At 39.4% G+C, this 13,722-nt stretch overlaps 1 protein-coding gene across 1 annotated transcript; it reads left to right on the top strand.

The window, feature by feature from the left end:
* The first annotated feature begins 6,052 nt into the window (after positions 1-6,052).
* Positions 6,053-13,499, top strand: LOC121944293 (immunoglobulin superfamily containing leucine-rich repeat protein 2-like). The gene is made up of 2 exons (XM_042488037.1): positions 6,053-6,252; positions 8,333-13,499. Exon 2 carries the CDS (start codon positions 8,342-8,344, stop codon positions 10,478-10,480), a length of 2,139 nt encoding a protein of 712 aa, XP_042343971.1. The 5' UTR covers positions 6,053-6,252; positions 8,333-8,341; the 3' UTR covers positions 10,481-13,499.
* Positions 13,500-13,722: the final 223 nt, after the last annotated feature.

The following is a 13,722-nucleotide window of genomic DNA, read 5'->3' on the forward strand; positions in this document are numbered from 1 at the left end:
TTTGCTTTGACACATGTGATCTCTTTTTAATTTTCCGGCTGTGTGAAATATGAAAGATGACTTGATTAAATTCTACCGCGGCTGGATTCTGATGCAAAGCAGAGCACGGTGACTGTGAGGCTGTGAACCCACAACTGATGCATTTTTAAGTTCAACTGTGGTAAAGAGAGAAATGCACAGGCATCGTTTAAACTTAAGGTTGGGGGTTCACAAAAAAAAAAAATCAAGGAAAATGTAATGTTAATGTAAAGAGTACAAAAGAAGCTTTATTTACAAAAACAAAAAAAAAGGTAGGGCTGTATTAAATACCAGTTTTGGGGCATTAGATAGTAATTAAACCTCCAAGCCACTTTATTTTCTGTTGAAAAGCAATATCTATTAACAAGTGTTGCTGACTGACTCAGATCTAACTCATTTGAGTACAAAGTATTAAAATTCTACATATTGTGTAAACGTGGCTACTGCAACTGATTTTTTTCTATTGGCTTAGCCTGATAGCAGGAACCTGCTTTCATCATCAACTGAGCTCCCCGTTGCCACCCTGTCGCCGCCCTCTCACTAACCTACTTTGTGTTTATGCATGGGGGGTGCTGTGGATAGAGAGGTGGCACGATTGGATATTACTATTACTACTATTATTATACTATTACTATTTAAAGCTTCAGTGAGAGATATTTGCCAGTAATCAAAGCTTCTAGGGTTACTGCAGGTCACCGTAACATTAGCCCTAACAGTTAGGAAATATGCATACTTTGCACAATGGCTAAACTGATACTTACAGTTTTCAGGTGATTTGCCAAGCTGGTTGTAGATTTCTGACATACCAGTTTCTTGCACTTTGTGGGTCATCTTTGCAAATTTTGAAATTATTAGAGCTGCTTGACTTTTTCAAGATCTTGCTAGCATATCTAGCTGTCATGAGTGGTCAGACTGTCCCAGTTTCAATAGTTCTGGACTGCTGGTGACTGACAATAGGATGTCTCCATCAGAGAATAACAAATAATAATTAATGTTGATGCATAATGAGTGATGCTGAATTGCTGGATGTATGAATAAGCCCCTGTTTGCGAACTTGAGATCTGGCCATGATTTTAAAGTAAAGTCCTGCAGGTTGGAACAAAGTTTCTCACGAGTTTGCAGAGACTGACCCCTGGTGGGTCAATCTGGTCAATCTGCCTCGATTACTTTTAGTCCTTTGTTGTCAACATCATCAACTCTGATGTCAATGCAAAGTGCTTTAAACTGCAGTGCCACTAACAACCACTGGATGCTGGCGACAAGGCGAGGTGTCTGTTGAAACAGTTCTATTGTGCCAGTACTTGATTAGATGATTTTTAAAAGCTGTGCTTCTGTAAAGGGTAAGAAATGCACATGTAAATGAAATTAAAAGGAGGTAAAGTCATTAAAAGAAAAAAAAAGTTAAAATGTCATTAAAAAGTGTAAAAAGATCACAGGGATTTAGGTTAAGTTCATTGTGAGACTATGGTACAATCCATGGGTGAAATAAGAAGTTATTATTATTATATTGATTAAAAATTGTCAATATGGTTAAAAATAGTAAAAAAGGACACCCCTATATTTTTAAAAAAATATTTTTCTGTGTCAAAAAAAAGTCTTTGAATACTGATTTCATTGTGCTGTGCTGGTTATCGCTATATTTAAACAGGCCACTAGAGGGCGCACCGCCCTTGAGAGGAACCTAATACCCTTAGAGGCAGAAACTTCAGAATAAAAGCTGCAGTCACGCCAAACGGAGCGAAAGTTTTCTGCTTCTTTGTTTTTACACACAGGTGGGTTAATATTCCTCAAAACTTAAAGCATGTAGAGTGGTCTGAATCCTCATTGATAAGTTGAAATGTGCAAAGTTGTGTTGTTTTACAGTAATATGTAGAAATAGAAAAAGTTTTGCTGTACTCACTGTTGCTAACGACTCGTTAACGCACGCATTACCATTGAAATGCAAATGAGATGCAAATGTTTTTGTTTTGTTTTGTGAATGAGTTGAGAAGTATTTAAAGGGCTGATGCATGTATTTAGCGACCTGTTAAGCTGTCATGATTAGTCATAATAAGAGGTTTGAGTACAGACCTAAGCAAGGTGGTTTGTGAATATTTGTGAATGAATATTTGGGAATGATATTACAGGAAATGGGGAGGTTACTCACTCCAAGTTTGTTTAGTATTGTGCTACGTGTAAGTTGAGTGTGGCTGTTAAAGTGTGAATCCTGTGCAGCTGGAGAGTGAGATGGACATTTATTTTTTTTCTTAATAAGTGCTGCATTTTTGTATGTGCTTACATAAGGTGATGCTTGTGTTTCTGAAGGATGCTGAGATATTGCAGTTGTTTGTCTGATGTTGCACTTAGTGTTTTATCTATCACCACAGGAAGTCACTTGTTTTACCATGAAAAGGTAGAATAAAAGCTGCAGTCACGCCAAACGGAGCTTAAGTTTTCTGCCTCTTTGTTTTTACACACAGGCCAGGAGGGCAACACTTCCAGAGTGAAACTTTCCTGTTTCTCAAAGGATTGTAGTGCCATCTGCTGGAAAACCTTGGTCATTACAGACGCAGCAGATGATGTAACTTACAAGGAGTTAACTTTTGTTCATTTCAGTACATTAATTAAATTGACTTGAAACTAAATAAGCTTTAGGAAAAACATGAGGCAGTAAAAAAAACAGAAATATGAGCTACAGGTGAGCAGGTCGATGAGAGATGGACAGGTGGAAAACTCTGGTGGAGGGATGGAGAATGGCAAGTTGTGAGTTCCTTAAAAAATCACGGGCCTGGAGGAAGTGCCCTGGAGGGTCAGATGATCCTCCCGATCCATCCTGCTGATTGAAAACATGCCTCCTTTGATTTTAAATGCCATATTAGATATGCAAGCAGGCCTCTGTGCTCAGGAAATGAGACGTCTTACTCGCAGAGTTGAAGATTTTAGTGTAGCCTCAGCATGATGGATTGAACTATTTATGGCAGAAAACTGTTAAACTGTTAAAACCCAGTAAAAATCACTTTAAGATGTTGTTGTTGCCATTAAAAACAGTGTATTACCAAATCATTAAACAATCTTATGGATGCTGAATCTACTGTGATGAGTTTTTTTTCTCTCATTGGGTTATTGTGTATAATCCTAACTGTATTATCCATGAAATATTTATAATGTGTATTTTTTACTTTCTATATTTGTAAAATCCTAAAAAGTAATAATTTGAGGATAAGTAAACTGGCCTTGGGGTCTGATGTAAGTTCCAGTCATAAGAGGTTGTTTTTGCCAAAAAAGGAGATTGCAGTGCCAGAAGGTATGATAGTCTGATTAAATAAGTCTGGAGAGTAGAACATGATCTGCTTAATTTTCTTTATAATTCCTGGAGAAAAGGAATATCTCGTCTCTTGTTTTGAACTAAAAATGTCACAACAAGAAAGATTGCTCATGCACATAGTCGTTAGTGTCTATGTAGGACATAAAAAGTTTTGATATTAATGCATGCAGTAATGCACAAAATGTGACCAATTGTGTCCAATTTTGACACTGGCACATTTTTTCTTTGTCTGGCAGACAATAAAATATGTCAGTAAAAAAGTCTATAGAGAAGGAATCTACAGTATTGGTCCGTCTTCTTTCCACCACACAGCTGCAGAGAAATCAGCATCTGTTTCTTTAAGTGATAGAGGGAGAAATGGAGAAGCAGAGGAAACCCAGTTCTCCATGTTGTAATGATGCAGAGAGATTTCAGGCAGGATGACGAGGATGAGATTAGATCTGAACTAAATGAATCAAGATATCTGCAGAGGATTCATTCTGCTCTCTGCTGCTCTCTGTTCTCTTCTCTCTGCTCGCATGTCTAATCAACTATTGCAAGTCACACACACACACACACACACACACACACAGGCATGCACAAGGCCTCACCTCAGTGTTTGTTTTCTGTGTGTTTCTTCTGACTTGCCTTGTGTTGCCCTGCAGAGCTCTCACACTGTGAAAAAAAACTGTTTTATCTTTTGTCATATTGCTGGGAAATTAAAGGGACAGTTCAACATTTTATTTATAAAAACAATGTATTTTTCTCTCTTACCAGTAAAACCATTTTTAGTTGTACTATTTGATTTTGGCGTCTGGCACTGATGCTAAAGGCCACCTTTCACAGCGGTATTATATGCTGTTGGATGGTGTCAGTTTTAAAATGTGGCCAGACAGCATCTTTTGCAGCAGTATGACACACTGCCCATCAACCATGTGGCACCAGTCATGGGGGTGTGATACACCGGTGGGCGAGGTATGATCATTAATGTGGTCAGACAGCATCTTTCGCAGCAGTATGATGCGTCACCAGTGAGCCATATGACACCTGTCATGGCAGTATGATATGCCAGCGGGCAGCGTTAGCTTATACTGCAGCTGGATGGAACCAAGTCATCACATATTGCAGCTTTGTGTTGCATTTCTGCATCAAAATGTTACATTTTAGGGTGTCCTTCTGCATCTGCTCTTTATGTGCCAGGATGCCGCTACCATGATGTGAAAAAATGCACATTGTGGAGTGATACTGCATGTGTTTATGTCTCAGTAACACCAGCACATGTCAACAAATGCAGGGAAGTCAACAAAAGCACACAGAAGGTTAGGTTTAGGGGAATTAGGCACGTGGTTGGGTGTAGAAAGAAACATAACATTCAAATGGGAAGCAACCTCCAGAATCCGGAAAGTCCAAGGTTTATCAGAACCGTCCACCTCTCCTCCCAAACCCCAATAAATGCCCTTGTGCTCCTTATATAACACCGTCACAGGCAGCGTTTCAACCTGACGCTGGCAACAGGCTCTGTACAGACGCATTGTCAAGTGACGCCACCTGTGTGCATATATGTTTGGCGTGGCAGGCGCCGTCCAGCCGTCCACAGGTGTATATTCACACTGCGACCGGTTTCGGCCCATCCACATTCTCACCTGAAACCATCCAGCAGCGTTTCATGCGTATGCAAAAGATGCCTTTTGGTGTGTCACTCTTACACCAAAAGCACTGAAAAAAAGTGCAGTCAGACCAAACCAATGCTGACTCAAGTGACATCACTTGAGGCATCAGACTTCACACAGCTCCCCCTGGAGACACAAAAGGCTTTACACAACTTTGTTCACATTTCCAGTAGTACTTTTACCTGTACAAACACGGAGATGTGTAAAATCAGTGTAGTGCAGTTTGATATTAGTATTTTTACTGTTTGTAAAAATACTCAAAAATATTGGCTCCAAATAACATTTTGTATTTGTAAAAAATTTTAAATTAGTATTTATAATAGCCTACTGTTATCTTCAATGACAGTCAGCCCTCATGAGTCCTTACGAATTCTTACGAGTCCTCATCTCATGACGATCATACATGTGTAAAATCTGACAAGTTAATTTTACTTCTTGGAAAAATCTAGGAAACCAGTTGCCTTAAAAAATCCAAGTAACTATTATTATTAGCCTTAATTTATGTTAACTTTATGTCTAACTGTTAAGTTTAAATATAATTTAGTTATATTTACTTAATTTCATTAAGTTGTTTTAAAATTAAATAAAAATTGAAAAAATATTAAAAATGACAAGTTTAATTAATTCAATCTTTGCATGACTTCAGTTTATTGTGCTGTATATCTGTATTCTGCCAGTTGCAAACTAGTCAATCATATTTGCATTTTTTTCAAACAAGTAAAGAAAACAGAACTCACACAACTCCTAACTTAATCATTGGCATAATCCTCTTTGTCATGATCAAGTTATGTCAGACTAAATTGGTTTAATTGCCAACATTTAGAAAGAGCACGTTAACTTCACTTGTCATTTTTAAGTTGCAACAACTAAACAACAAAACAACTAAAGTCAACTTAAATTAGGAATAACAGTTGTATTTACTTTCCCTTTTCGAGGCAGTCGGTTTCAAAGATTATTTGAGAGAGAACAAATTGTCAGGTCGTTTCCCCTTTAAAGGACATTTGGGAAACGTCGATGCTGTTCTGTCTAGAGCCGCGAGGAGGGGAGGAGGAGAGGCGGGTGAGGGGAGGAGATGGGGGAGATAACTGACATATATGCTCAGGCAGGAGAAACCCCGCAGCGGACACGCACGTTTTCACCATGTAGCAGCGGACTGGCACACAGAGTGACTCAGCTCCATCCTCAAACTTGACACCAGCATGCATCCTGCGCTGCTCTGACTGGAAACACCGGCGTGACGTCATTCGGATTTCTCTGCAGAGATAAAAAATAAAAACGCAGGTAAGCTTGTCGCCCAATTTAAGGCTCCTAACAGCGGAGGTGAGGGATCTTCTTTCCTCCCCGCATCAATTATTCACATGCAACCCTGTGTCGAGGTCTTTCTGCAGGGATGAACTTTGGTTTCGTCAGATTACATTGACAGTTATGATGTTTCATAGATGAAATAAAAGAGTGAATTTCAGCGGTGCGCGTGGCATGCAGCAGATCAGACTGCTGTAAACAAACAGCAGACATGCGGCTGCCTTTCAGCACCAAGGGCAGAGCCCCGGAGGCTGCTGCGTAGTTTGAAACCAGAAGCTTCTTCAAATGACACAACACACAGCTTTACTGTCTCCTCTGTTCATCAAACATCCACTAATGTCAGCTTATCAACCGAGTGCGTCTTCAGAGCTTCAAAGCAAAAAATCTTAATTAATTTAGGTGAGGATGCTTGTGTACCAGTTTTCTGTTTTCCCTTGACACCACAGGGTGAAATAGGCCTATGTGGATCTATTTCTCTGCCAGACAGTACATGTCAATTCACATTATACATAGCAGTCAGTCAATAAGAAATAGTGAGAATGTCATTTTATCAACAGAAGCATCAAAATGTATTCAAAGTATCTGACATAAAAGTACTCACTGTACTATTTTAATGACTCTATATACTGCTATTATTTAGTTTAATCTATAGTAATGCATCATCACTTATTTAATTTGGAAAAAATTTGTCATAAAAAATTGTTTAACTGTGAATTTTGATGTTTGAGGTACAGGTTCTTGAGTATTTCCATTTTTTTTTTTACTACTTTGTGCTTCTATTTGTCAACAGCTCAGCAAATATTGTACTTTAGCTTTAGTTACTTTACAGATTTAGGTTATTATTACAAAACATAATAAACTAATAAGTTGCCAGAGTGCATTAAGAAGCATCAAAATATAGAAAGTTTTTTTTTTTTTCTTAAATCTTAAGGATGATTTGCAGTGCTGCTGGTCTACTCTCCACCAGTTAACAGGTCATTCCTATTGTGCAGAGAAAAGATCACGTCCCCCACTGATAGCACAATCTGAAGTCATCATTCACAATATTTAATATATTTGTGAAAACAGTGGACGCAGAAATGTCAGAAGTGGTGATGTAATCAGTCTCCATTGTCCTATGTGAATATACCTCAGTAAGAAAACTCAGCATTTGCTTATAACTCAGTAGTTTTTTTTGTTTTTTTTTTTCAAATTATCATGTATTTCACAGCCTGGACAAATTGAACCAAAACTATCTACATGACTAGATGTGGCCAGAAGCAGAAAAAACATTTCTTTGTGCTAATTTGCCTGAACCAACCCCTCCACTTTCAGTTTGCCGGTAAAAATATCCTTAAAAGTAGAACATGACCTAGTCAGAGGATGAGCTGTGAAACTGCTTGTGCTTTCTTTGTTTTACTATTTTATATGAAGCTTCAACCTTTTAAATTAGCTGTTTGGTTCATGTAAATGTCATCAGCAGTCAAGACTCTAATAGAAATCAGTCTGTTTGAGAACTACTGTAGAGATTCTCTACATCAGTGGTTCCCAGCGGGGCCAAAAACAGTCATGGGTCCATTCTGAATGGACCGCAAGTGACTCGGGAATTTGTCAAGTTTGTCAAAAACACACTTTTTTAGTACAGTGAGTTTCCAGCACAGAGCTTTTCTCATTATTCTTTCAATGTGTTTCATATCTTTCCATCCAAAGCCAATGTGTTGTTTACATTTTGTGAAATAAAACTGAATATGTGATGATTTACAGTGTATGGACTTTAAACTAATGACTAACCAAATTTCCCATGACTGGACCATTTGGGAACCACTGCTCTAAAGAAAGTATCAAAAATCTGTCAACAGGCTCCATTTTCTGTTGTATAATCTGCAAACAAAAGCTTAAGTTGAGCTAAAATCTCCTATTTTGCTCTGCTGCATCATTTTCTTCATGCCAGTACCTGTTTTATATAACTTTTAAATTCCTATCATTTTACTCTTCTATCACAATCACTTTGCAATAAATCTGCTGAATAAATCAGCTTTGGTCCACTGATTCATTGATGGACTGTGACGCTGTTTTACAGGACCAGAAAATGGCAGCCGCCGACATCCTCTTCTTCACTTTGTGGATCGCCACAGTCTTCACCAGCGGACTTGGATGCCCTGAGCTCTGCACCTGCTCAGATAAATACGGCCGCCATTTTGCTGAATGCTCCTACAAAGATTTAACTGAAGTCCCGGACGGTTTGCCTCTAAATGTTACAACTGTGAGTCTCTCTGCTAACAAGATCCGCGTGATACCATTGGGGAGCTTCGACAATGTCACCTTGGTGACATCGCTGTGGATGGCCCACAATGAGATCGTATCAATCGAAGAGGGGACCCTCACACCTTTGGTTCACCTACGTAACTTTGACATCAGCCACAACAGACTCGTAGACTTCCCCTGGGAGGATCTGCAGAACCTCACAGGCCTGCAGCTGTTGAAGATGAACCACAATGAGATGGTGCATCTGCCGAGGGACGCCTTCTCCAACCTCAAAGACCTCAAGTCCATCCGACTCAACAATAACAAGTTTACAACCATCGCTGAGGGGACCTTTGATGGTTTGGTGTCGTTGTCCCACTTGCAGATTTATAAAAATCCTTTTGCATGTACCTGTTCCCTCCACTGGCTCAGAGACTGGATATCAACGACGACAATCACAATCCCGGAGAAGAGTTTGATCATTTGTGCAACTCCGCAGAAACTCAGAGGAGAGGTGATTGGAAATTTGACTGAGTCGAAGTGCACGAGCGCAAATGTGACAATACGCAGCAGCAAGTCAAACATGACTTTCTATGAGGGCAGCACACTGGTCTTGACATGTGAATTCACAGGAAATCCGAAGCCTCTGGTGTTGTGGAATATTCGAAGCAAACGCCAGAAGCAAGAGGTCGCTCTGTCCTTCACTGAGGATGACTCAGCAGAATCAAACGAGGACTCGTTACCATCCCATAATCCAGTCAAAGTCTTTAATAATGGGACTCTCATCATTTCAAGTCTCAGGAAGGATGACAGCGGCAACTACAGCTGTTCAGCCACAAATGAGTTTGGAAGATCTGAGGATTGGGTGTTAGTGGAGGTGGTGGCTTCACCAAAACCGACACCCATAAAACGCATCACCACAACACCTGCTTACACCAAAACACACCCGTTTATACACCAAACGACAGACAAAAGATCTGTTTTTGATTCTGTGCTTCTGCCTGATTTAAAAAGAAAAGACTTAATAAACATTGTGCCCACTCTCCCACCTACTGCGGAGATCAAGTCTTCTGAGGAGGCAGCAACATATCCATCACGTGCGAGTAAATGTGGCGTGACGGCTAACACGAGATACATTTCTAGCCGCGTCTTTAATGGGAGCATGGATGACATCAAGCAGTACACGTTTGATTTTGGTGTCATTGCATTAGGGGTTTCAGAAACAGAGGTAACAGTGCGACTCAACCCTCTTCTCATACCCAGAGACAGCAAGCGGGACGCCAACGCTGCCGCCACATCTGAGAGCTTCCTCTCTGACAGTGAAGAGCACCACGGCCTGTCAGACGACTCTGAACAAGTCAGTTCAAATGGCTTGTACCTGTGCGTCACTGCCGACCGCAAACACTCAGCCGTGCAGTGGTCGCGGATCAAAGAGGGCATCAACACGTATCTGTTCAGTGGTTTACGACCCGGCACCAACTACTCCCTATGTCTGACCTACAGAGGGGAGGACTGCGAGGTCCAGGTGATGTTCACCACCAGGAGGAGGACACCCAACCTGCTCATCATCATCTCTGTCAGCATCTGCCTCCTGACCGTGTCCACTGTGCCTCTCCTGGGCGCGACCTGCTTCCACCTGGTGTACAAATACCGCAGCAAGACCTACAAGCTGATCCTGAAGGCCAAAGACCAGTACCACATGGAAAGGAACCTCACCGTCAACTTTAATATCCGCGCTCCTCACACCGAGTCCCAGAGGAAGATTAACGGAAGCCAACTGGATGAGGAGGAGGGGGAGACGGAGAGCGGGGACGGAGAGCGAGAGGCGGACACAGAGGAAAGTGTCATGACTGAGTCCTTTTCATTGTCTCAGTGTCGAGGGAATTTAGACAACTGTGAGGTTGGATCTGAGTACAGTGATAGGTTACCTCTGGGAGCTGAGGCAGTGAATATTACAAGCAACTACAAATATCCAAATCAGTAATTGTGACATCATTTGAAGTTTACCTTTGCATAAAGGATTAAACAGGATGTTTTTTTTAGTTTGTGCCAGTGATTTAGGTTCCCTTTAGTTGTGCAAAGGCAGCCCAGAATTTTTTAATAATTCTTTATTCCACTGATCTGACAAGACTCAAAATACATTTAACTGCTTTACTTGCAGAGCATCACTCAGTCGTGACAGGCTACCAGCTGCCACGCAATGATTGGCAGTGGATGTTTTTCAGACAAGCATAGTTCAGTCAGACAACTCACCTTTTAAATATTTATTTCAGCAGCAGAGTTAGAGTTTGGTATTTAGATTCTGGCCTTATCACTCCCCGCAGATATTTTTTTACATGAGATATTGTAATGATTAAATATTTCCCCCCTCTAGCGGGAGCCTGCAGGTGGATGCTGGGGATGAAGGTGGGATTGAAAGAGGAGGCAGCAATACTGATACAGAGCAGAAGTGGAATTGACAAGGCAGGGTAGTTTCTGAGAGGGTGTGTTTTGAAGATGACATATGGAAAGTGATGTATGACGTGTGTGTGTATGAATCAGTGCATCTCGAATTGACTGCCTAAACTAGCTTGCAGGCGACACTCCATTCAGTGAAAAATGAATTAGTCTTGGCTATTTAATCTTGTTACCAATATTCCTCTGAAAAGTGATCTCCATAAACACTAGAGAGCAAAAATACAACCAGCTTGTGTTCAAGAGAGAGAAACTTGGTGCCAACATCAAAATTATAAATCAGCCATCAAAGTAAAAGGTGGTACACTATCAACGCATTCAGTCTCTGTGCAGCCTCATATTTGATTCATTTCTGATGTGTCACAGACAGAATCCTTCCTCAGAGCATTATTAGTGTTTAAGAGAATAGTTAAATGATAAGGGAAAAATGCTTTTTGCTTTGCTTGCAGAGAATTGGATTAGGACATTAACACCACTCTCATAGCAGTCCATGGGTGTATAAAAAGAGCTGGATACAGCATTAAAGATGAGGCCCCGTTCATTCCAATTGCTCAGTGGCACTGGAAACCAAAAAAGTTCAACTTCTTGGTTATAAAATTACCCGGATTGACTGTATAATTGGGCCTATACCTTGCCTGCCGAGCCGGTTGCTTCCGGTTTAGCACTCTGCTAACTTGTATGATGATAAAAATGATTTAATTGTTAGGCTCTACTAGACTTTTCAAGTGTTCTTGGCATAAATTTCTATCAAGATCCATCAGTCATTTTGTGGGTTTCTGATGCTCAAAAAATGTTTCCCCTGATTCACAGACTTCTCTTTCAGATTGTTAATATGTGGAAATAAAGTATTTTTGGGCCTGGTGGCATCACCTGACAGACGTGGACATTGTAGTTGCAGTTGCAGTTGGCCATTATATCAAATTGGTTTCAAAGCAGGTTAACTAGAAGCAGTATATCTAGCTTACTTACAGCTTTAGGGTTAATAAAAAGCACACACAGAAACTGTCACCTTTTCCATAGCTGCATAATTCTCTTTTAACTCAATAACAGAAAATACAAAGAAATTTTAAAAGTGGCCATCCACCATCCCATCCTTCTTCTGATGACAAAATCAGCTCATATATATGTCATCTTAACCATATCACTTCAAAAATGTTGATGTGACAGGCATGACACATACAAATGCAACATATCTGTGGTTTGCCAATGTTTTATTTTGTCAGGGTCTTAAATTACACATAGTGATAGACAATCAAAGGATATTTGAATTAATTTCAGTGTATTTAAGGAAGTGCTGTAGTTCATAAGAAGTAAAATGCTCAAAAATAGCTTTTCCTTTTACATTACAAAATTATGTTAAAAATTTTCCAGATCTGGCCAATGTTCTCTGGTATCTATCAAATTTAGGTGAGTTCTGTTTATAATACACCCCTTGAAGAGGGGAAAATATAACCTTAGTGGGTTTATAATGAAACACAGTAAACATTAAGGCTTATTTGCTCATTTGTGCCTTTTGTGTAATTCCAAACAGTTACTAATTACATATATTTTATAGCTGCAAAATGTTGTATCGATATTCAGTTTGATTAACTAGCAAGGGTGAACTTTCAAAATGAATTTCCAAAACAATAAACACGCCCTAACTGTTTTAAATAAACTTTTTTTTCCAAACAAACTGAAGTTATCACCAGGAGATAATCTTACAAAAGGTATCAGTATATACTTAACTACTGCCTCTGTGTATTTGTTAAAAGCAACGTAAACAAACCTCAAGTAAAAACTAACCATTGTTGAAAAATTGTTCCTATAAAACAGGTAATGAGAGAAAAGTTACTCTGATGAGGATTCACAGAAAAAAAGATGTGTTAAAGCAAATGTAACAAAGCTTGTGTCACATGTGACATGCATTGCAAAATTACTATATTAGGAAAAATGTCAGCTTGATGTAGGCAGTAGTTAATGGTCTAACTATAACAATAAGACAATAATATTATGCTTTAAACAGTAAAGTAGTAAATTTGTGCTGTCGTATATTTTAGGAGTGTTGTAGCTTTAACATACCGAAACTTAACGGGAGTTTAATGTTTAGAAAAACGTTTCAAAAAGAAAAACATTGTGCAGCTATGAGCTCTTTGTCCAGTAAAACTGTGAAGATTTCCTATGACAATAACTGTTTTCATGTTGATTAAAACTGGGTGTTTTAAATAAGCTCTCTGTCTCGCTGGTAAAATGTGGACGCGTTATTTCAGTACTATCCACCAAGTCTACTAAACTACACTCACTTCTGAGTGCGTAAGTGAGTCATTGTCTCGTTGTATCTGGGTCATGTGTCCATCCTGTTGTATTCCCCAGAGTACTGTGTTAGAAGACCTGCATGCTGCCTGTTGTTATGTAACGCAGTATGCTGTGTCTGTGTAAATATTCTGGACTGGAAGACTACCTTTGTCTTTTTTCTGTTTTATACCCCTGTAACGAAGGAAGTAGTAGGATTTACCAAAGTGTTTAAATATCCTCACAAACTGTCCTCATCCTATGTGCCTCAATAAAGTTTTGACGAAGGAATACAGAATGATTGTTCATCTATCTGTCCCTCTTTTTCTTTCAACACTTTCAAAGTCAAAATCATTTTAAATATTTAGTAATGTGGAAAAGTTATACTTCAGGTGAATCTTCACTTGGCCAATAAAAGGAATAAATCAGTGAGCCTCAGCTGTCCTTACTTGAATATTTAAGTTTATTAAAATACAAAACTGATATCAGAGAAGATCTGGA

This window comes from Plectropomus leopardus, chromosome 1, assembly GCF_008729295.1.
Source record: "Plectropomus leopardus isolate mb chromosome 1, YSFRI_Pleo_2.0, whole genome shotgun sequence".
Classification (NCBI taxonomy): Eukaryota; Metazoa; Chordata; class Actinopteri; order Perciformes; family Serranidae; genus Plectropomus; species Plectropomus leopardus.